General features: G+C 42.1%; 1 protein-coding gene across 2 annotated transcripts; it reads right to left on the reverse strand.

Annotated features, from left to right (window-relative positions):
• Nucleotides 1-1,652: 1,652 nt before the first annotated feature.
• On the reverse strand, nt 1,653-23,272 carry fgd6 (FYVE, RhoGEF and PH domain containing 6). 2 transcript variants are annotated; one of them, XM_044022370.1, is made up of 22 exons: nt 23,033-23,272; nt 18,740-20,795; nt 14,163-14,271; nt 12,721-12,753; nt 12,567-12,634; nt 11,700-11,730; nt 8,888-9,039; nt 8,154-8,310; nt 7,965-8,052; nt 7,293-7,343; nt 7,147-7,205; nt 6,984-7,055; nt 6,819-6,887; nt 6,404-6,487; nt 5,400-5,479; nt 5,181-5,283; nt 4,575-4,718; nt 4,354-4,456; nt 3,542-3,636; nt 3,313-3,441; nt 3,070-3,218; nt 1,653-2,449 (listed from the first exon to the last, which is right to left on the reverse strand). In XM_044022370.1, the coding sequence occupies exons 1-22, from the start codon at nt 23,040-23,042 to the stop codon at nt 2,407-2,409; spliced, it is 3,885 nt and encodes a 1,294-aa protein (XP_043878305.1). In that variant the 5' UTR covers nt 23,043-23,272; the 3' UTR covers nt 1,653-2,406. The 2 variants fall into 2 exon arrangements, with proteins under 2 accessions (XP_043878305.1, XP_043878306.1); XM_044022371.1 differs by lacking the exon at nt 12,721-12,753.
• Between the last annotated feature and the right edge of the window lie 817 nt (nt 23,273-24,089).

Below are 24,089 nucleotides of genomic sequence, written 5' to 3' on the forward strand. Positions count from 1 at the left end.
CAAGTTTTTGTTAGAAGACGGAACAATAACAAAAACTTTAGGTTCTTTTAGTTGGTACTCGAGCCCCGAGAGTAATAATTCCATAGAAGTGATGGTGTGTGGACTGTACGTGTATGATTTATGCGTTTGTTTTGGCGTTAAGAGGAAATGAAAGAAGGTAAATTAGAAGTATTGAGCGCAGCAGATGCCCAGAGCTTCATCTCAAATGTCTGCACTGCCCACACACGTGGATCAAACAGTCCACAGTCACAGCCGAGGGGAGATGAAAGAGGCGGAACGGAGCGATAAAAATCCAGAACTTGGGCGTCAACAGTGACCCATTAAAATGTTTTATCTCTTGAATTTAATCAGCAGCTCAAAGAGGGACCCATACTTGACCCCTCCTCCCACATTCATCCGTCCACACTTGACAATAAAGCCTGATGACGGAGAAACAGAGCAGGACATGAACAAGAGTAAAATTAAACATATATATTTTATTAAAAACTGTTGCCTGACAGTTTAGGGAACATCGTTTACAGTGGACCGTAACTCAAAACACAGACACGTTTAACTGTACAATCGCAACTGTGAAGCTCCAGTTTAAAAACCTCACCGGTCCCAAACAGCACCAACGACAAGAACAAACCATTTCTTCTTTTAAACAAAAAAAAAGCATGACTTTTGTTGTTTTAAGTGACAGAAAAACAACACAGAAGAAGCACAGATAAGCGAAACAGAGAAAGAAACGCACTGATATTATCGCTATTCATCTCAAAACAGGAGATATAAAAGGCAAAGTCTTTCCTCAGAAATATAGGCCATTGGTTTCTTTCTTCTATTTTGTTTTACTTTAAACAAAAATAAACAGTTTTAATGGAAACAAAAAACCCTGACTTCCCAAAAAAATAAGTTGCAGCCTGTGCTTTTACAAACAATAAATCTTCCTATTTGTTTTGTTTTTTATATAAATATTACATCTTGGCTTTCATATAAAAAAGGTCAATGTTGCTATTTTTATTTTTGTGTAAAAAATATCTACAAAATTGATGATATTTCCAGTTTTTTCCTCCAGGATGTTATTGTTTTCTTTCTTCTTTTTTTTGTTAATAAAAATCCCATGATGTACAGGTTTGATGTTATAAATCTAAAACATATAAAAGTTAAATCTCTAAACCAGAGAGATCCACCTAAAAATAAAAAGCAGAATATGTGATTTTTCACAGTAAAAGCTCACCTTTCTTAACATGAACACACATACAGCGATACTTGACATCCCAGATTCAGATCAAACATCTTACTATTTGGAAGATTCGATAACAATAATATGTTGTTAAAAGCATAGTTCAGGGTTTTTTAAAGTGTTATTGAGCATTAAAGACTTAGAAAATCTTGAATATGTTGCTTTATTCTTGCCTTTTCTGACTGGAAACTGGCATCTGTAAAGTGCTCGCTCCCACGCCAAATCCCATAGAGAAAACCATCGATTTTATATCACAGCTCACAGGAGTTGTTGATCCACTGCTGCCTCCATCACTAACTTCAAATGTCTTATTTTGTGACTTCAGTGTTTGAAATCCCTCATCTGGATTTACCTCAGTGACACAAAGTGACCACACGGGGCAGCAGTAGAGCAGCAGCTCCTGCGTCCCTGTGTGCTAAAAACGCTGATTTTCTCCATGGAGTTTGGTGCGGGAGATTTACGAGTTTACAAACTTCAGTTTTCTAGTCAGAAAAGTCAGTTTAACGGTGAAATAAAACGGTGAACATATTCTTTAAACAGATTTTATAAAGTTCAGTGGTTAAAATCTGCTCTTAATTGCATGAATCGATGGGTTTTACAGAATCCTGTGCCATTCCGCTGGGAACCAGGTTTTCCTCTAAAATATCACAAAGGCTAATTTAATCACGTACAGTGCTTACAACCCAAAAAAACATGAACTATCCCTTTAACTTTGCTTAAAAAGGAAATGTAACCACGTGTTTGAACGTGTTTGAATGAAGGCGGAGTTTCATTTTCTCTTCTTTCTTTTTTTTCTTCCTTCATCCGTTAAAAAAAAAACAACAAAAAAAAAACCAACATCCCGAGACTTCATAATCCCTCAGATTATCCCAGGACTTCAAAACCAAAACTTGAAACAGTATGGTCTCACTTCCACACACATGCTTCCGGACTTGACCTTTGACCCGCAGCTGTAACTCACGACTGCTGTCGGTGGAGAAACAAGAATCCAGTTGGGGGCACGACAGCAGTTTGCTCTCCGCACAGTTGGTGGCGCTCTGCAGCGGCCTGTTTTTTTTTTCTCTAGTTCATGCAGCCGGAGTTCAACTTCCTGAGCTCGTGACCCTTGACCTGAGATCAACGCTGGGGGGGAGGGGGCAAATGTAGTCTACTGGCTCTGACGCGGCGACGCGTGACCTCACCGCTTACTGTTCCAGAATCATGGCCTCCTGAAAGGCCTCGATCCACCTGAAGAAGAAAAAAACAGAACCATGAAAACGTTATCATTATTGTACTGTGTTGTAGGGCTGCCCAAAGTGGGGCTCGGGGACCAAAGACAGCCCGACAAAGAGTTTCCTTTGGCCCGACAGACTTATTTTTAAAAGAGAGAAAAACCAATATTTACAAATGCTAAAAAAACATATAATGCAGTTCTCTTTTTGCAAGATTGAAATACTCCTTAAAAATATTATTATATTTATTTTATTTTTAGCAACATTTTAAGTTTCTGTGAAGAAACCTTTGAAATATTTGGCAGATTATGAATAATAATGTCGTCCAGAATAATCGGCACAGCTGATTACTTGGTCTGAACTCTAGTTAAGCTCTTGTGCTGCACACAGGAAGTTGTTTCTTTTACTTTAAAATAGACGGAGGCTTCTCGTCTCCGCCCGCCTCTGCTCTGCTGCTGTATACACACAAACGCTCCCTCAGTCGGGTCGGACAGTTGCAGATGAAGAACGCAGCAAACACATAATCATTTCTCTTTGTGAAAACCAAACAACAAGAAGCTCCTAAACTCTCGTCGCCTCTGTGCACATTTCACACCACGTTTAATCTGTTAATCTGGACGATGAGTAAGTCACTACCTCTGTGCAGTGGGGATGTCGTCAGCTTTGAAGATGTAAAACAGCGTGTTCTTGTGGTACAGCTTGAACTGCAGCTTCTGAGCCGGCCCGTTCTTCTCCTCCCGCAGGAAGAAACCCAGCAGGGGTTGACTCTCCAGCGCCGCGACGTCCTGCAAACGACAGACACATGCTTACTCATCGTTACAAAAAAAAAACAAAACAATAAACATGTTTAGATTATGAGGATTAAAACAGAGCGAGTACCTCGCTGGCAGCGTACGTGTACAGGACTTTATTCTTTATGACGAACCACAGCCTCTTCCACTGCTTCTTGTTGCCCTTTGACCTGTTCAAGTAGCCGCTCATGGACGAGTTCTCCGTGTTTGCAGAAACCTGGGGAAATACACGGCACAAACACACACGCGTCAACATTTCACTTTAAAATAAAACAAATCAACGCAGATGTGTTTTTTTATTAGTTTTTTTTTTTTACCTCTTTTAGCGCAGCAGGAATCTTCTTCTGTTTCCTCGTGAAGGAAAAAGCTCCGGGTTTGATCGGTGACGTTGACGTCGAGGCACAGCGGTCGCCTGAACACAACATAAATATAGACTCAGTTCAAGTACACGCTCTGTTATCAGGTTAAAGAGGCAACAGACAACGTTCATGTCCCTGAGGGCTTGTATCGTAAAGATTTCGACTAAAACTGAACATTAAAGTGAAAACGAGGCTTAAAATCATCACGAAAAAGACAAAAACTTGCCTATTTTCAGCTTTAAATTATGTATTTACACTTGATTTTTAACTTTGCACTTTGTCTTCGGCACTTTTTTTAAGCCTAAATAATTAAATAACTAAAGCAAATTGGACAGGGCTCCCACACGTTGGTTTTTCAAGGACTTTCAATGACCAATTCTGCTCAAATTCAAGGACTGAATGTCCTGACACGGCTTAAGATGAGGACTTTTGGGGATCTTGGTCAAAGTCAGCCTTTGTCATTTGTCTCCGGTGGAATTTTTCATTATTAGATTTTTCGTAAGATTTGCTCTTTTTGTTTAACTTTACTCGGAATCTCACGACATTTAACCTAAAATATCAACTTCACTTCTTCCTTGCACAAAATTCGAGCACTTTCAATGACCCATGTCCGTTGAGGTCTTAGGGACTTAAAAAACCCAAACTTTTAAGGGCCTAGAAAATGTTTTTGTCAAATTCCCAAACTTTCAAGGATTTCAAGGATTAGAAGTGTTTGTATTTACGAATACAACCTCTGACACTAGGGGCCGCTCTCTCCCGTGTGTACTCACTGTTCTCTTGTAGCTTGGCGAAGCAGTGATCACACACACGTGCAGGCTGGTTCTTCAAGTACTCCAGGTAGTACTTATTAGCAGAGCAGGCCTGACACACCACCTGTCTCACACACACACACACAGCTGCAGTGAGAAGGGGCTTGCGAGTGAATAATGGGAATAATGGGTATAATGTGTGTGTGTGTGTGTGTGTGTGTGGTCACACTGAGGCTTCTGACCTTCCCGCAGGCGCGACAGTGATGCCTCCTCCAGGTGAGGGTGAATTCACAGGTGCAGATCATGCACATGGTGGCTCTCAGGTCCGGGATCCAGATGGGAGCCTTGGAGCCCAGCGGGGCCCCGCTGTCGAAGACGGTCTCGGCCTGATCGTGAGAGAGGACGGAGGGGGTTTAGCACGGACACACGCGGGGGCAAATAAATGTCACGGCGCTCATACTGAGACGTGTGTGGTTGTGTGAGCTACTGCCACATTATCAGTAAATAAAGCTGCATTTTAGTCGAAGTAAGAAAAAGTTTCAACTGGAGATTCCAATAGAAAGCAACCTCACAAACCACGACATCAGGTTCCGCTCTGCTCGTTTATTGCTGGTTTACTGCCGTCTCGTTTTGTACATTATGTGTCACTGAGGTAAATCTAAACAAAAGCGTTCAATCACAAAATTACACATTGGAAGTTAGTGATGGAGGCTGCAGTGGATCAACAGCTTCTGTGCGCTGTGATGGTAAAATCACTGATTTTCTCTATGAACTTTGGTGCAGGAGAAACAGCGGTTCACAAAGTCACACAAACTTGAACTGAAGACGAAGGTTTTCTTTTTTTTTACCTCCTCTTGACTCCGACTTGATATGAAGGTGATTTTCTTCTTCGTGTAGTCGTCTATGGCCTTGGCGATGGCCTCCAGCCACTCGTCTCTCTCTGTGGCCGAGCTGCAAACGTGGGGAAACGCATGAAGAATCTCAGCCACAGCGATCACAACCGTCCTTGTTAATATACAGTATGTGTATGTATATACACATATGAGTGTAATAGTGGCAGTGCTGACCTGGCAGACAGGATGAAGGAGCGCTCGACGCTTTCGATGTTCAGCTCGTTCTGATAGGCCTCCTGACTCGGCTTACTCACCTAAAAAACACAAAATCACATTTAACACCAAACCTTTCTTCAGCCACGAGAACTGATAACAATTATTAGTAATAGGGTCAGCCGATAGCTAACAAATCGATTTTTTTTTTTACCTTTATCTCATAAGACACAACTGATTAATTACAAAAAATAATACAAACACTTCTGTAACCACATTCAATAAGAATTATGCAAACTAAAAATTAAATACACAAAACAAGTCATCAAAAAACAAAAAAAACAACTTTTAGATGAAAAAATAAAGTTTTAGTGACTTATCGACATTTATCAAGTTCCTATTTTACAAAAGTACGTAAATTGTGCAGATTATTACAGAGATTGAGATTAATCAGCCTAACTAATGAATCGCTTTATCACAGAGGTTGTGTCCCCAGTAAATCTCATGCTGCCTCCCTCTCATATCAAGTTATAATTAAGTTGTTTTTTTTGTTTTTTACAGATACATTTTGCATCATAAATACGTTTTCTTTTTATTGTGAACTTTATATCAACTCCATTCCATTTCAAATAAAGACTTTTATTTTGAAATTCTATGAAATACTATCACATACCCCGTCTGAGCAGTTGCTTTCCCCCCAAAAACTCAGACTTTTTTCCACTAAACTGGCCGACCCCTGACAGACTAGAAGTTCACCGACTCCTCAGGTCATTTGAGGTTTGAGACGCCTTTAATGATTCACTTTCAACCAGTGTTTTACTGTCGAGAAACCCTCGTAAAGTCATAGGACTAGAAACCGACAAAGAGCGGCAGTAACGGGGTAAAATTAAGAAAATAAATCACGGACGTTGAACACGAACAGAAACAAGAAAGTCAGAGAGAATCAGGAAAACACACAAAATCACAACGCTGCGTTTAAAAGGATTAAAAGTTTATAACAAATCCACGTCAGCAGTGTCTCTCACCTTCATCCCGGCCAGAGAGAGGACGCTGTTGAGTTTATACTGAGCCGACTGGACCGGAGTGGTGTACATGAGAGCGTCGTTAAACTGCACAGAATGAGGAAAAAAAAGAACAAAAACAACACAGTAGAGAAACTGTGAATCACACTCGCATACAAATTATTTTCTACACGGCTATATTTGATCGACTTCATAAAAATATTGGCATTTATTACATATTCTTTTCACATTATCCAAAATAAACCTCTATTTTCTTATATATCTGGTGTGTGTGGTGTAGTTTTTCTTTTTGGGCTTTTTTATTGGGGAATTAAAACCTGTATAAAACAGCACTTTTGTTAGGGAAAAATAACCTCTCGATGGAGCTAAGCGCACAAAAATCCTTCAGACAATCGGGGGAAATAACACGAGAACTCACCAGGAAAAACATCCGCGGCTGCATGACTTTCCTGGACAGTTTCATCAGCGTGCCTTCCTTCAGAAACACCTGCGCGTGTGGACGCGGGTCAGCAGATTCAATCATTTCATCACAGCCGATCAAAACATCACAAAACTAAGAGGGTTTTTCTGTAAAAGGACTCACTCTGCCCGGCTGGACGATCTCGTGGTGACCGTTGAGGCTGTACTGAATCTGCATCAGCTTCTGAAAGTTATCCTAACAACAAAAAACAATACAAAAGGAAAACATTAGGAAGAAGTCGCAAACGAGACGACAGCTGTGAGACGTCGCGCTTTTTAAACGTTACCCCTTGCTTCATGATGTCGTTGGCGTGGTTGGCCACTTCCTTCACGATGCTGAGCGCGGCTGCGAGGACGGAGGAGACGCGTTTCACTTTTTGTGTTGTTTTTTTTTTAATACAAATATCTTTTCTGTGTGTGTGTTTTTTTTTACCTTGTGTGTCTTTATAATCTTCTGAATCTTCCGGCAGGTTCTTCAAATAATCTGGAAAAACGACAGAAGAAGACGAACATTCAGTTCAGATGTAAACACACGTCTATTTTTGAAGTTTGAGGCGTCTCCACGCGTGATTCTCAACAAAAACACGAACGTGAATACATGAAAAACATGAATCCTCTGTGTCTTAGACTAAACTCATAAACGTAGATTTCATGAAATTATCCGCAGCAAACACTGCACACACGTCTTATAGACGCTAGGAAACGTAAGAATAAAAGAATAATAATAATAATAATTCTTATAATAATAATAATAATAATAATCATGAAAATATGATAGGAGGGTGCAAAATGTAGATTTAAATATGAATATACAACATTTAAAAGTGGAGGGGACATAGAAAGTGTTATTTAAAGTGATAAAAACCCTTCATTTCCAGTGGGTCAGTATTAATTCGACTCATTGTGGAAATCGAGTGTTTGGAACCACAGGTTTGTGTTACTGTGACCGTCCACTAGGTGTCAGTAGAGTATCAGAACCCGAACGAGGTCAAACCAGGTGTTGTGATTAAATTATTATTTAACTAACCCCTTGAGGTTCACTGAGCAGAGGTTTGTAGAGAGAGAGGGGGAGAGAGAGAGAGAGAGAGAGAGAGCGAGAGCAAACCTGTGAGCAGCAGCTGGTACTGAGGAATCCTCTGCACTGGTTTTAACAGGTAGTGTTTCAGAGCCAGACTCGCACACCTCGGACTCATCTGAGACAAAAACAAAACACGGTTTAAACACAAATGTGTAAGATCGGAAGCTTCAGTAACTTAAACAGTTACACTGACAAAAATTAAAATTCCCGCTGCACCTCGAACTCTCGGACCACGGCGGCGAACGCCGGGTTCTTCCTGCACTGCTCGTCCAGCAGAGCCACGTTGTTGTCGAACTGACGGATGTAGGTGGAGTACATCTTCAGGTACGGGCCCTTCTGGACAAAAATGTCCGACAGCCTCTGGTGATCGCTCCTGTGAGGACACAGCACACGAGCGGGGTCTCATCACAGCCTTTGGTTTGAGTCGTTAGTCATATTTGGGGGGATATCATACATCCATAATTGCCGAGTACAAAAGGCAGTGAACATAATCTTAGTCCATATTAGGATTATTAGGTTGTCGTTAATGTTTGAGAAGACCTGTTCCTGTGAGGACATTTTCGTCTGACCTGTTTCTGTACAACTGGGTTCCGGTTAAGGTGAGGTCAAAGGTTAAGGGTTAGGCATGCAGTCGTGTCTTATATAAAATATGAGTGTTCTCGCTGAGAAAGCTGGGCAAGAATGTATGTCTTTGTATTTGTACGTCTTTAGGACCTTTTTTCTAGTATAAACACTGACCTTATGAGGACCAGTAGTCCTTATGGAGACAAAACCTGGTCCTAATGAGGCAGAACCTCATAAAGTGAGGGATAACACTTTCTGGAAGTGTGGAAGTCAATGCAGCAGTGTCCTCAGAAGAACTGCTCTTCTTTGTTTTTTTGAGGATTAAGACCTGGTTTTAGGGTTCGGGTTAGAACTAGGATTAGGTTAAAAGGTACTGTGTGTAGTACCAGTGTGCCACCCTCTCCTCCAGCTCCCTCTGCAGGTCTCTGTTGAGCTGGTACAGTTGTGGAAGGTAGTACAGGATCTGACTGAGGATCCGCTCGTCCACCACCGGCTTCCCATTCTGACGCGTTGCCTTGGCGACAGCATCCCTAAAGTCCTAAAAAAAAATAAAAATAGACACAGAAATAAATCTTCTCGCACTCTCTCACATATACAGCTGCACAGGGTGTGGTGACAATGTAATACATTGCAGCTTGAGAGGAACACCTGGTCATTACATCATCAACACCCACCCCCCAAACACACACACACACACACACACACACACACACACACACACACACACAGACACAGAGAGAGAGAGCTGAGTCAACACTCTTGACTTTGTCCAGTTTGCCAACACACACATCCACCTGGAAGGAAACGGAGAGGCGACGCAGGACTCAGTGTCCTGGTGAACACACACACACATTTCTGCACATCCATCTAGCTCCACCCGCCCCGGCTCTGCTCTGCTGTTGTATACACAAACGCTCCCTCAGCCTGTTTAAAATGAAGGACACGGCAAACAAAAATGCAACTGCTGGTTATTTTCCTCGATGAGTCAATTAACCATGTGGTCCATAAAGTCACAACTGTCTTGTTTTTATTCAGTTTTTTTTTTGGTTAATATGAAGCAAAGAAACTAGAGTATATTCAATTTTAAAAATCAGCAAAAAACATTAAAATCGATTCAGCGGTAAAAGCTGTAATAACAGGAATTTAGTTATCGATTAATTGAATAATCGTTGTCACAAAGACCAAGCAGAGGCAGAATAATGACGTCAACTAAAGCAATGAGGTTCTGCCTCATTAGGACCAGGTTTTGGTCTTCATGAGGACTACTCGTCCAGACAAAATCCGTGTTTATACCAGAAAAATACGTCCTACAGAGACATGTTAGTGTCCAACACTGACCACACTTCAAATCTCAGTCCACAGATTTAGTAGCTGTACCTTGTTTATGTTGTTTACAGCTGCAGCCGCGACGACAACAACACAACAAAGGGCGTCTGGCTCTCGCCACAACCCTCACCATGTTCAAAAGTGAGAAAAGATCACCAAAGACGACCAGACGCTAAACTTAGAAACGAGAGAAATCCACAAATAGATTTAGTTTTGTTTTCCCCCACACACACACACACACACAACGGTCTTTTATAAAAGACATTTCTTTTGGTATGTGGGTCCACAAGTTTCCTCAAATGTCACACGTCCACCTGCACACACACACACACATGTTCATACACACACAGAGAGGGTTATGTGAGGCATGTGTGTGCCTGGACGTCGCCTCTGTGGCCTGAGGAAGCAGCTGCTGCTCGGCCGGGCCGTCGACCGACACACAAATATGTGATCTGACCTCGTTTCTTGGACAGAGAGGGAGCTGTGACTCCTCCCCCTCCCTCCCTCCCCATCACCACAGGACAACGAAGAGTCCGTTCTGATCCTGGGGTGGTTCCACCAAAAGTCACGTCTGAGGCAGACAGACAAACGGACTGACAGACAGACAGACGGACTGACAGACAGACAGGTGGACCCCACCTCCACCCTCCAGCCTCCACATCAGAGTGTGGGCCGGGATTCCCCTCAGGACGAGACCTTGAGCCGAAGTTTGTCCTCGGTGTAAAAACAAACAGGCAGACTTCAAGCCAAATGTCACAACTCGTGCCAGAGAACATTACCCCAACAACATTTAGTACATTTAGACTTAGCATTCCCAACCAATAATCCAAAGCATCAGTTTGCAGATCTTCAAGTCAATTTCTGGTATTTTAGATGAAAATCTACACATTTCTGTGAAAGCACTAAATATTCTACACCTACATAAAGTTGGCCAATAAACCTAAAAACCATCTAAATCATCCATTGATCAGATTTTGGTCATTTTTAAATGTTTTCTGTTTCCAATTTTAGCAACCTCTCAAGCTAAAAGTAACAGCTTCTAAAAGTGTAAAATAGTCTGTTTTTTGAAGATCTTTGGATTTTTGTGGATTTAAAAAGGGGAAAAAGTCCTTAGTAATAAAAAAAAAAAAGAACACTGTAGTAGGACATGCTGACTCAGCAACCACAACATGACAATGATACCATAGATATTCAGTTTACAGTCACTAAGGGAGAAGGAATCACAAAATATCCACATCTTAGAAATTGAAACTAACTCAAAACTACAAATGAATTTAAATATTTGGACATTTAATTTAGAAATAACTGCCGAGTGCCTAATATAAGCCTGTATATAAACCTAAAACATATGTTACTGAAAGAAGTTTTGTTCTAATGCGGGTTCTTCTGTTGCCCGTTTAATTTTAATGTGAGAATTTCTCGACCACTCACCTCAACAGAGCCAAACCAAAACTCAACTCCTCATCTGTCTTTTTCCTCCATAAAAACAACCACATACACACACTCGCCTGACAGCCATCAAAGACACAACTCTCTGTATTTTTGTTCTTTCTCTTTCTTTTTTGTGGCTTCACCTGCCCACTGCCGCCCCCATGGGAAATAAAAAAACCCTCCAGCACAGCAAGTTTAAAAGCCTCAGCTGTGGAATAAGTGCATTATTCAACCTCTTCACACTGGCCAAGAAACTCATTAATTCGTGTCCATCCTCAGGAAAAAAAAAAGAAAAAAGAAAAGAGGCTCTGGTGGCCATTTAAAAACAATCACAGCGTTCACACGGGGAAGGAAACACTCGGTACAAGTTATTATGTTAGGCACACGTTTGTCCAGAGCTGCACTTTCTTAAAATAAAATAAAATAAAATAAAACACTTACTATGTGTAGAAGCTTCAGGACGTCCACAAATCTGATAAGAGCAGAAATATGTCAGTAACACTGAACTCTACATCACATTTTATCATGCAGCCTTTTTAATAAATAACATTCAGCACCTTAATGCCAAAAACATACCCTCCCTAAAACTGGCTATTAACTGAATACACACACACAAATATAAATATGTGTATATGTGTATATATATATATGTGTACATATATATATATATACACATACATATGAAGTATATTAAAAAACAGCGATTATCTAAAGTGTCTTTTTTTGCATTCTAAATTTTTGTGCCGTGTCACATTTTAAAAAGCACTGCACACTCAGCACCTTAAGGACAAAAATGTCCCATCCATATAAACTGCTCTTAAACAATAGTTAATTTTAAGCAACATCAGTCCTGATTACAAAAGAAAACTTATTTGAGTATAGGCACCCAATGGCCATTAATAATACAACACTGCCACATTTTGGATTACCTGGGAAATTACATCTTTCTATTAATTCAACTAACATCAGTCTCTCTTTTAATCGCTAACTCTCCAATGTTTAGTATGCCGTAAAACAGCAACAAAAATACAAATTTGAGCTTAAATAATTTTCTGTTCTAACGTCAATGAGATTAATTTAGTTTACAATGGGTACATTTTTTGTACTTAAGCCTCTGAGTGTAAGTATTTTTAGACAGTGTATTATTAGTAATATCTTGGATGTCAGAATGTAAAAATATGACAAATGTCACGCAGTGTGCCAAAATTATCAACGAAATTGAAGATAAAAATAGCCTAAAAAGGACGGTACGGACGCATGAGGGTTAAGCACCGATGTAAGTTATGTGTTCATTACTAAACCACTCACACTTTCTCCGAGCTCATAATCTCCTGGGCGATGTGCACCACCTTCTTCCTCTTCATCTCGTCCTCCTGCTGAAAGAGCGGACACAATAAACGGTTGGTGGACGGATGCCACGGAACACAAACAAATCACGGCTTGAACTTTATTGATCACTCACAGATTCACTGCAAATCACCATGATCACTGGATCCTGCGTCAGTGGGTAAAAGCATCAGAGCCGAGTTTACAGCTTCCCCCCAAACAACACACTGAAAGTGGGACAAACAAACCCCCCCCACCCCTCCCTCTCTCTCTCACACTCTTGATGGTGTGTGTTGTTGAATGGCAATGGGGTAGGCTCTCTCTCTCTCTCTCTCCCAGTCTCTCTCTCTATCTCAGTGACTTAATTTGGACAGCAGCCTTGGCCTCCACTTGACTTAAACGTCCTATCAGAGACTGAACGTGTGAAGCCCTGGAGCTTTGAGGGACATCGGTGTCACAGAGAGGGTCACACAGGGCAAAGAGTTTTAAAAAAATAAAAGCTGGTCTTTTTTTTACTCAAGCAAATCCAACGGACAAACTAGTAAGAACCTTATTTCTCAGTGGTTGGGTTTGTTTTGTGGATTGTTAAGTTTTCTCAATCAGAAGGTTTTCGTGATGTGTTAGTGAAGTTTATGCTCCGTCATCTCAAAAAATGAGACAACTCTAAGTTAGTGAATGGTAAGAAGCTGAACAAGTGTGTATCGCCCCCTAGTGGAGCGGAAATCAAGTCCCCCACTATTGCTTGCGTACTGGGAACAAGGACAATAAAACAATTCCGTTTCTTGACAGTGCTTGGAAACAGGAATGTGTTACTGTATCAATACATTTGAAGTGGTATACGTTATATACAGATTATAAATAGAGAATTCATCTGGCTGATTTTTTTTCCATTTTCTATGTTAACAAAATAGATTCTAAGACAGTTTTATCAGACACTTGATAAATATTTGCACAAAGTGTTGTTGTTATTATTAGGAAATTGCGAAAGACAGTACTTCCTGACATCTTTCAGATGCTTTGGTGTTGCAATAAGTGGACGTTTTATGTATTTATTTAACTTATTATTAATTTCCGTAGGGAAATTCGCCCTCTGCATATTCGCCCATCCTTGACTTGGAACCTTCCAAGAAGGAGAGCAAGGAGCAGCCACTGAGCAGTACCAGGAGAGCAATGGGGGTTGGGTACCTTGCTCGGGGGCACCCCAGCCCCTGATCTGTCGGGATTCAAACTGGCAACCCTCATGCTACAAGCTAATTTCCCTTTCCGCTTGGCCATGAGCTGGCCTTAGTTTGTGTGTGTCCTCCATTTCAGTCAATCCTGGTTCTGAGAACAACGTGGCATCACCGTCTTTTTTTTCCTGACGGATTCAAAATGAATGTAAGGGCAAGCTGTGCTCACTGTTTACTTGGTGTGATGGTGTGACGGGCTTCTAGGCTGTATATTTTAAACCCTAACAGGATTTTGAGGTTCAAGTTTGAAATGAAATCCTTCGAGTTTAAACGGATATACTGTACACATTTTAGGATAAAGAGCGACAGCATGTAACATTAAATTTTAAAAACAGGAGGTGATGATTACCTGTCTGTCCGCCTCGTCCAGGTGCTCCTTGCTGGAGGTGGAGCTGTCGTCCTCTTCGTCTGAGGTGTGGATCTCCTCCTCAGAGTGGATGTCCTGCCTCAGCCAATCGCTGCTGGGCAGAAGGACACACACAGAGAGTGAGAAAACACAGATTCAACACAATACACATTTACAGCAGGACAGAGAACAGATCTAATGTGAAAAGACTGTTAGATGCATTAAAATGAGGGCAGAAGGAGTGTGTATATAGTATCACATTTTAAAAAGCACTACACACTCAGCACCTTAAGGACAAAAATGTCCCAGCCTGACAACTGCTATTAAACAATATTTTTTATTCTCTTTAAAGTTTTTTTTAATGTTGCAACATAGTCTCCCATTGGCCATTTATAAAACAAAACTGCCTGCCACATGCTGGATTACCCAGGAAATTAAATTTTTCTATCAATTCAAGAAATGTCCGTCTCTCTCTTAATCGTATAACTGTCCAACGGTTCACTTGACAGGCTTCAAATCTGGCAGGTGTGTGCAGTGCAGACGTGACAAGACGTGAAGATGAGATTACTGCACTAGTCTAAGGAAAAATGGTTAGTTATTATTTTTTTATGTTCTAATGTCAATGAGATTAATTTAGTTTACAATGGGTACATTTTATGTACTTAAGGTTCTGAGTGTTTTTTACACACTGTATTATTAGTCAGGAAGGCAGAAGGAGTGTGTGCGTGTGTATCCCTGGATAAATAAAGACGAAGGGATGCGTCACGTTTTGGGCAACAGAGAGGATAAACTGAACACACTATAATCTTTACTACACATGCATACTAATGCATGTGTATGCATTGTAAATGCATACATTTCATATGCATTGTAAATTGTAAATGTTTGAGAGAACATTTACAATATTTTTCATGACATCATGAAGCATTTGAACATCCTGACTGAGGAAGTCCAGAAAATGTGGTGCGGGATAAAAAGCAACCGATAAGGTGGCTAAATTTAGGGAAAGAAAAATATGAGAAAATGCTAAAAATGGTGGTATTTTTAGGTAAAAAAAACACAAAGTCGGAAAATATCTCTACAAAGATAGTGCTGAAGTGTGCTTGTATGAGGCACTGTCTGTGTCTTACATACAGGTGACTGTATGTATTTCCTGTGTCTAGAACCCGCAGAGAAGAAGCAGACATGAGCTTAATGAAAACATGGCTTGCAGCAGGAAAAAAAACTGGTTTCAGCCACTCAATAAATGGGTCATCTCGTAAAATCTATGCCAGCTTAAGTCTACAATATGTCAAGAATATGTTGTCATGCTGCTTTATCTCTCTGCAAGACAGCATTTTCCAACTGGGAATTAGTGTTGGTGTTTAAAACTCGCCTGCACCAAATTCCATAGGGAAAAAGTTTGTGTCACCGAGGTCAATTTGAATTAAAGATTCAAAACACCCAAGTCACAAAATAAGACATATGAACTCACTCACTGACGGAGGCAGCAGTGGATCAACAACTCCTGTGAGCTGTGATGTTAAAATCGCTGATTTTCTCTATGGACTTTGGTGTGGGAGTTTCTGTTTACCAAATGGACTTTTTCAGTTGGGAAAGGCCGTCTATTGGCGAGTTAAAGCAGAAAACATACACACACAGTCCTTCACATGTGTCTGCCTCATACAACCACACTTAAATATTCCTCTAAAGTTTGTTTTTCACAGTTTGCTGACATTAAAATACCATGTATTTGCAGCCCCTTATTGGTAGGATAATATTATACTCAACAAATTAAATTTTCTGGGCATTTACTGAATGGAAATATAGTAAAATCATTATGAAATTACCACCGTGCTTACATTTAATGTGTTTAAGGGGGCTCTAAATGCACAACAACACTGAAAATGTTTTAAAAGCCTGCATTTCCACGTGCTCTATCTTCATCGGTGCTGCCGCTGGCTGGCTGTCAAACATGCTGCTGCCCACAGACGCTGCCGTCTGCCAGGTCTGTACAAGCAGCGACACGCATTTTGAGTCCGTAATGTGTTTATCTGCTTCACAACGTCTGCTCTGCAGCATTAACACGTCCGACTCTGATTCCCCGGAGATCAAATGAAGGCCAATTCATGTGTCTCGTCGTCTCTCCTGGATGTTTGTGCTGACAAAGAGGATGACGACTCGAGACAGGAAAATTCAAATTTCCTTTCGCTGTCGTCAATGGTCGCCCACTCCTCTGTTTTTCTTTCGGACACCACTGACAGTTTCTTTTACCTCGGCCCCGTTGCCTGCTCGCCCTCATCCTCAATTCTCTGACGAACTTCTCCCTCCTTAGCGGAGCATTCCAGCTCACAGGGTCCCCAACACAGAGTGGCACTTGTGTGGAGGCTTCTTAGATAAACCTAACCGGGCTCAAGAAAGAAGGACGCCTGGGAAACACGACGGGTTCCCTCGACACAACACCCCCGGCGCCAACCATTCGTCGTGACGGAATTAGAATTAAGAAGCAGGAGAGGAGGGTTTGACGAGTTCTTAAAAACTGATGATTTCACACCGCTTGCACCATCCGCGGCCTTGACCTCGTCACACAGCGGAAACGTGGGGAACGGCTCTTTGTCACAACGGAGGTTAAGGTCGTTTTCACACCTAATAGTTCACCTCGAAACCTTTTGAATAACGCATTCCCCTCCTCGCCTGAGGGGGGCGCTGCATCGAGACTTACTGAAGGAGAAGACGAGACAAACAATGTAAAGAAGCAATGCACTAGCGGCTATCGTTGGTGTTGTACCCATAATGCCCTGCGTTGTAGTCCGCTTCTGATGTTCTCGAATGTCTTGTTTTGGTCCACAAACCAAAATGATTCATGTTTTTAATGATTTCTTTGTCAATATGGAGCAAAGAAATGAAGAAAAATATTCACATTTAAGAAGCTGAAACCTTGTTTTTATCGTGAAAAAAAAAAAGATTAATTTAGTAATCGGTTAATAATCGAGTAATTGTTTCAGCTCCACTCATCTTTACCAGTTACCGTGTCAATTTGTGGACATTAAACAACTATCTATTTGGACTATCAAACTTCTCCAAAAGGTGTGATGAAAACAGATTTAAATGATTAAGGGCGTGAATTAAAAGTGGCTGCAGATTCTCTCACAGAGAAAACGGGAGTGATGAGGTTAAGACGAGGCTAAAAGGAGGAGGAGGCGGCCGGTGGTTGCTGGAGGTTTATTTTCCCCTGTTCTCGAGAAACCGTGTGGCGTTTCTGCGATTCTCAGACATTTCCTGCTCTGGCCACTGAAAATAACCCACAGGAAAACAGGCCGACCTGCTGCACGTCAATGCGCCATTCAATTTCAATTTCAATGCCACCGCCTCACAGAGCCTTTCACGCTCCTGTAAATATCAAAACCCCTGGTTCCACCTGTGCGACCTCCGTCTGTTGCACACAGCGGTTCCCACACTGGCACGACCTGTGAACAATTTTGACAATCCATTCAATCCTTTTTCTGAGTTTTCAGCTTCTTAAATGTGGAGATTTTCTGGTTTCTTTGCTCAGTGTAACAAAGAAATTAATAAAAACTGAATCATTTTAGTTTGTCGTCATTTCAAGATTTGATACAGGATTTTTCATAATTTTCTAACATTTTGTGGACATAACAAGTACTGATTATGTATTATGTACACAGGTGCTAGTGGGGAATTATTGATTAATTGAACTATGTTCGCATCTGTTCCTCAAGTAAACATCCGCTTGTTAGGAATAGGTAATTGTTAGACTGTCCAACACTTTTCTGAGTCTGTACCAGCCTTTTTTTTTACCGTTATTTTCTTCTTCTTCTGTATGTAAACTTCTTTTATTTTCATCATATCAGCCTGTGTGTTTGCCCTGCAGCCTGCTAGTGTCTTTTCCTTGTTAAATGGAGGAAAGAAACAAGCTTCTTTGCTCGTTTTTAAGCCTTCTGTTATCATCCTGTCGTCGCCGACGTGTCTTCTTGTTACCATAACTCCGAGACACTTTTGTTTGTGATATCTAGCAAATTGAAAAACCAGTAGAGAGTAGAGAGATAGAGCTTTACAGCCCTCAAGACTTCCGCGGAACGACCGTCCAATGACAGACGAGATTCACCAGCAGTAAGTAATGGTTGAATCACTGCCAGATATCCAAAAAGTGAAAGTTATTTTGGAAAAAATGGCAGAAGAACTCAATCATTGGACATTTTTTGACAATTCTACAGCCATAAAAGTACTACATGGTTTCTAGTCTAAGCGCGTGGCTAATCGTTAGCCTGTCCAACACTTTTCCGATTCTTCCTACGATCTGTTAACTTAAAAATTACCAATTCGTAAGTTAACAGAGCATAATATTATGATTTTTATGTACAAATGTTTTATTTTCGGGTATAAGCCGGTAATGGGACAGTAGGTGTGTTTGTCCTGCAGCCTGCTGGTGTCTTGTTTTGTCCATAAAACAAAATAAATCAAATATTCATATTTGAGAAGCTGAAAACTCAAAAAAACACTAATGTAAAATGTTAATTATGTAAAATAATCATTAGTTAAAAACACATTTTTCTTTGAAAACATCGCAAATCCGCAAACTGTACCTCTCGTATTCGTGGTCGAGGCATCGATGATAAGGATCCTGGACCTCGTAAATATCCGAGTCGGCAGCGTCGGGGTCGTGCGGCCACCCGAGTCTGCCGCTGTGGAACGGCAGGTTCATATATTCCGGAATCTCCTCGTACAGGGGAACGTTCTCATACTCCACTGATCCGTCACCGTCGTCTCCACAGATGTCGGCCTCCAAAATGCAGCTGCTGGGCCGCTCCAGGCTCCGCTCCCCCCGCTTTGACTCCGCGGTGGTACAGTCCACCGACTGCCCTCCTTTGGCCAGCAGCTTCGGCAGCATCTTCACAGACATCCTGAGCTCCAGCAGCTTCCGGAAGGAGAGGCTCCGTTTTTGGGGGTTGGCCCGGGTTGCCAGGTCGGCTGCGGAGAAGGACTGCGCCCTCTGCTTCCCGCCCAGCGCCGGAGCTCGGCTCTTAGGCGGCATGCTGCTCCTGGTGGGCATCTGCCGGCTGAAGAAAGTCACGCACGGACGTGAGAAACGCCAGGTTGTCTTCTCCTGTGGAGGCGCGGGCAGTTCCCTCATGGGCGTGTTAGCGTGTGGAGGTGCGGGCGGGCACATGGACGGCGGAGGCATCGCTGGCATGCTGTGACGTTGAGGCTTTCTGGGCGGCGCCCTCGGCAGAGGCGGGTCCTCGGCGGAGAAGGCTTTCCTGGCGTGGCAGCCGAGCTTGATCTGTTTGGGGAGGCTGTGAGTGATTGGGTACCGCTCAAAGTCGCCGTACCCGTCCTCCTCATCATCGTCACCGCCCTCCTTCGCCCCCTGATCCTCGCCCTCTGTTTTGTGGCTCATGGAGTCAGAATGTGAGAGCAGGACTAAAGAGTGGGAGGTGTTTTTGTTCAGAGTGGGGAGAGTGTGGGCTGTTCTGTGGAGACGAGGGGACAGGGAGGTTTGTCGAGGCGGTGGGACGGGTGCGTCCATCTCACCGGCTTCTATACCTGAGTCTTTTGGGGGTAAAGTGTGATCGCTTGCTTCCTGCGTGTCCTCCTCACCCATTGCACTGTGAGACAGACCAGCTTGACTCACTTCCCTCTCGGTTTCAAGCCCCTGCTTCTGTTCCTCCGCCACAGGATCCTGGACTCCGCCCTCCACGCCGTCCTGCCTCACCAGCGCCGCTCTTTTATGCCTGCGAGGCTGAGGGACGGGTAGAGGTTTACTGGGAGCAGCAGGAACCTGCAGTTCAGGGTGTGGCCTGGTGGGGGAGGCTCGGCTGACAGGCTCATTGTTCTCCACCTGTAAAGAATCTGCACAAACATCGTGCGGTGTGACACTTGAGAAGACAATGGTGCTGCCTGCGACATCGCAGGCTGCCTGAGAGTCTGTTAAATCTGCATTTCTGTCCTCAGTTTGTAAATCCACCTTTGAGAGAACAACGTCCGCACTTTCCTGATGTTTCACAGCATCTGGATCTTTCTCCTGCTCCTGCACCTCTTTGTTGACCGGGTCCTTGTCCAAAAGTCTCTGTCTTTGAGGTTTGTCTCTGGTCTTTTTGCAAATCCCTCCTCCAGCCTCACCGTTCTCCACCACAGCTACCTCTCCTTCCGTCGCCGCTTTCTCCTGCGGCCCGTCGGTAGAAATCCCATTCTGCAGCCGCTCTTTGTGGAAATCATCGCTGACCTCCGTTACGCCGTTTCCGTTATCCAGACACCGGCACTGGGAGCAGTCGTGGAGCCCGCAGGAGCAGGTGGGGATGATGTAGTCCGACTCCCGCTTGCTGGACTCTGATAAAATCCCATTTTTGGAGTTGAGAAGTGAGAGGCTATTGTCCAAAGCTTCCTGCTGTTCCTGAGAGATGATAAGGGCTCCGCCGGGTTTGGGTGGCGGTGGGGAAACAGGCGGAGAAGTGGCTGTGGATTTGGGGATACACGGTTTTGGGGCGAGAGCAGGTTTCGCCCTCTTGAGCGTGGCGGGAGACGGTTGAGAGACGACCGAGGACTGCGTGAGAATCCCCGGTTTGGGGGCGATGGGCGGGGGTGAGGGTTTAGTGGTAGCAGGAAGTTTAGGTTTGGGAGCTAATGGAGGCTTCTTCACACCTGCACGTACAGAAGAGTCAAACATTATTATCCAAACAAAAACACAACGTTCCCTACATGTCCTCTCTCATTTTCCATTCTTAAAAACGTCTGAAAACACAGCATAGTTTCAAGAAACAACTTCATATATGCAAAACAGCTCTAAACGGTGTCGTTTATATGCCGGGCCTGAGTGTGGCGCCGTAACACCGCCACAGAAATACACTGAAAATGGATACAAAGTGACATCAAGATAACCACGTTTCATGAAAGAAAACATGTCGGCCTAGCCATTGTTAGCACAAACAAACAGTGTAGCAGCATGTCTGCGGATAAAAATGGATGAGTACTATGTGTACGATTGATTTATTGCGGAAAAGAATACCACAGAACACGTAAAAGTAGAGTGGCAGCCTTTTTAGAATCCCATGAGTTAAGTTTTCCCAAAGTTGTGTACAAAAATACAAGGGTAGCATTTAGAGATTTTGCCCATTTTAAGTCTCCAAAAAAAACGTCATTTCTGACAGATAAAACACAGTTAAGATTCAAAAAGTTCTGCAAAATCCTCCTCAACTTGTTCCTGTGTATACTGGCCCTCAAATTTAATTCAAAAGTGAATCATGCTGCAGGAGCACAAGGTGTAAAACCAAGCTTCTCTCACGCCTACTCCAACAGCTGCAAGCTGTGGTTAAGACAGGGGTGAAAAAGGTCAATGTTTAGGGTCAGAGGACAAGAAATGGAATAAATCCAATGTGTAGTTTTTGTAGCTCATTTATTTCATTGCCAGTCTGCATTCATTACGTAGTTAATCAATAATGACTCAACTTGTTGAACTTTACAACTCACTTGTTGCAGCAAACAAGAGTTAAACTGGATTACATTGGTAATTGAATTGGAACTCTCCTTCCTCTTGTTGAAGGATCTCGGTATGCTTGGCATTCTTCTGCTTCTTGTCCAAGTGAATAAAACCTCTGCAGAAGCCAACGTTAAACTGAGTTGCATCCAACTGTTATTTGCAGGGTTCGTATTCTTGTCCTCAACTCCTGAATATTCCCAATTGAATTGTGTATTAATGACTTTAGAAAATGAAGATTAAATTAGAGTGCGAGCGCCAATAAAAGGCTGTGAATTTACATAGTGGGCCATATTTTCCGCTCAAACTGTTGGCTGGCCGACACCACGAGAAGTGGAGTCATCGAGCGGATGTTTCCGAAAAGGCCAACAGCCAAAAACTGCTCTGCTCACCCCTGTACATGCTGCCCTCACTCCGGACTCGCTCCAACAAATCTGCAATTATAATCTCATTCTGCTTTTAAACAAAGATCCCTGTGGTTTAGGGGAATAATTATGCTTTTAATCCAACCACTGAGAGATGTTTTCCAATTCGGCTTACAACTTCTGTTAGTAATGTTCGTCTTTTAGAAGTGGTTCATGTCTCACTGACCCAAACAAGACCTACAGCTACACTCGCCGTGGATGGCGGTGGTGAGCAGGGGGAATGGGTCCACTGCATAAACCTTTTATTACTTTGAGTTCATCCAAATAAGCCGAATTTACCAGTGCATGTTGAACATACCATACAAGTTGATAAACAACATAAATGGGCATTTATGTGTGGAAAACAACAGACGAAACACTAAAATGTGCGTATTTTCAGCGGAGTTTTGGCCTAGTGTTTTCGCCGTGGAGGAAAACGCCAGGTATCTCTGCGCTAAAGCCGCTCGTGTCGTGGAAAAACACAAGCAGATAACTTTGTAGCTCATTTCCTACAGGGTGAAAATGTATCCACTGAAGAGTCCCCCTCCCCAACCCCCAAAATCCACGCAGATTCCCACCGTTTAACAGCATTTGAACAAAAAACGCTGCAGCGTTACTATTATTATCATCGTGTCCAACTTGTTGCATCCATGGCAGGACAGATGTGTGTAAGACAAAGGATTTAACCCTCTCCAGCTGCAACTGGAGCTGCAATAATAACAGGAAAATGTGGGAAATATCCAAGAAAAAATGACCTTTTTTAAAAATAAGGCGCTAAAGCGGAAACAGAATCCTGCGTTAAATCTTATTTAGAAAGCTGTTATTAAGAAAAACTGTAATTAACTAAAAATAGAGTGGACGCTAGCGACCGCTACTACACTCCGGTGTAAGTTTTCTCATATTCGGCGTATATGTATAGAATTAAACGTGAAATTGGTGTTTTTTTCTAACATTTTTAGCAAGTTTAGCAAAGTTAAATTAGCTTCCCACACGAAACAAACCTGTGCTCATGACTCCCGACTTGCTCCTTTCTCCATGAGTGAAGTCGCTTTCAATGGAAATGCGAGGAAATGTGCGTTATTATTCCCTTCTTCGACAACATTGTCAGTTTTAAAAAACGCGTCCGGCAGAGAAAACCACGCAGCCCCAGTGCTGTGTTTTCTTATCTCTCCAACGGACACACGAGTAAAGTCTTTACGTCTCTTACTTTTCCCATTTTTTCCCAAAGTTTCTTTTTTTTTTTTTTTTTTGGGCCACGGTGCTTTTTTTCTCCCCCCCAACATAGTCAAGTACGCGATGATAAAACAACACGCTTCCGGTCGAGGCTTTTCAAAATAAAAGTACTGTAAAAAACTAAAGTTGGAAAATAAATCAAGGAAAGCCCAGAAACTACAAATATATAATAAAAGAGTGTTTATATCTTTAGCAAATGCAAATGTAGTAGTAAAACTATATCTAACATTTGTCACCATAAAAAGACGTTTATCTCAATATGACGGCCTAATATTTACATACATGTCATATATATATATATAAGGCTGGTTAAACTGTGGTTATATTAGACGTTTTTATTTTGTCTTTTTAAACTGAACATGGTGGTGATTGTGTACATTAGACAAAGTCACAAAGTTCCATTCTATGTGTTATCAGGAGAGGATGTATTGATTGATTCAGCCTCTGATGTATGAAATGTTAACATAGCACATCTCTGCATTTGCATCTTTACATATCTTGTTTTGCATGAGCAAAAATATTTTTCTTTTGTTGCATTGTTTCACTCTTGTTGCACTCTTTTGGTAATCTTTCTCTTCATCTACTGGTCCAGTTGTCAAATAATAGCTTCAGTTCTAAAAATGTATCCAAAAAAACAACATAAAGTTGTATAATTTAGAGAATAAATGTACATTTTCTGAAGTTAAACGTGTGTGAATCTTATTTTGAAGGTTCTTCATCCGCTCATTTCCGCTAAATTTGCCGTCCTTTTGAGTCGGTTGATCGGGTTGCTACCTCTCGTGACCACTTGAGGCGTTCGAAGATCCTCGTCGCTCGCGACGAAAC

This window comes from Solea senegalensis, linkage group LG3 (genome assembly GCF_019176455.1).
Source record: "Solea senegalensis isolate Sse05_10M linkage group LG3, IFAPA_SoseM_1, whole genome shotgun sequence".
NCBI classification, from domain to species: Eukaryota; Metazoa; Chordata; class Actinopteri; order Pleuronectiformes; family Soleidae; genus Solea; species Solea senegalensis.

Bases quoted from the DNA above. Each gene is read 5' to 3' on its own strand.
- fgd6 (XM_044022370.1), bottom strand. The intron at 12,754-14,162 runs GTAATCATCACC...CCACTGACGCAG, and splicing joins TGGACGAGGCGGACAGACAG to GATCCAGTGATCATGGTGAT. The intron at 4,719-5,180 runs GTAAAAAAAAAG...TCTCACGATCAG, and splicing joins CAAGTCGGAGTCAAGAGGAG to GCCGAGACCGTCTTCGACAG.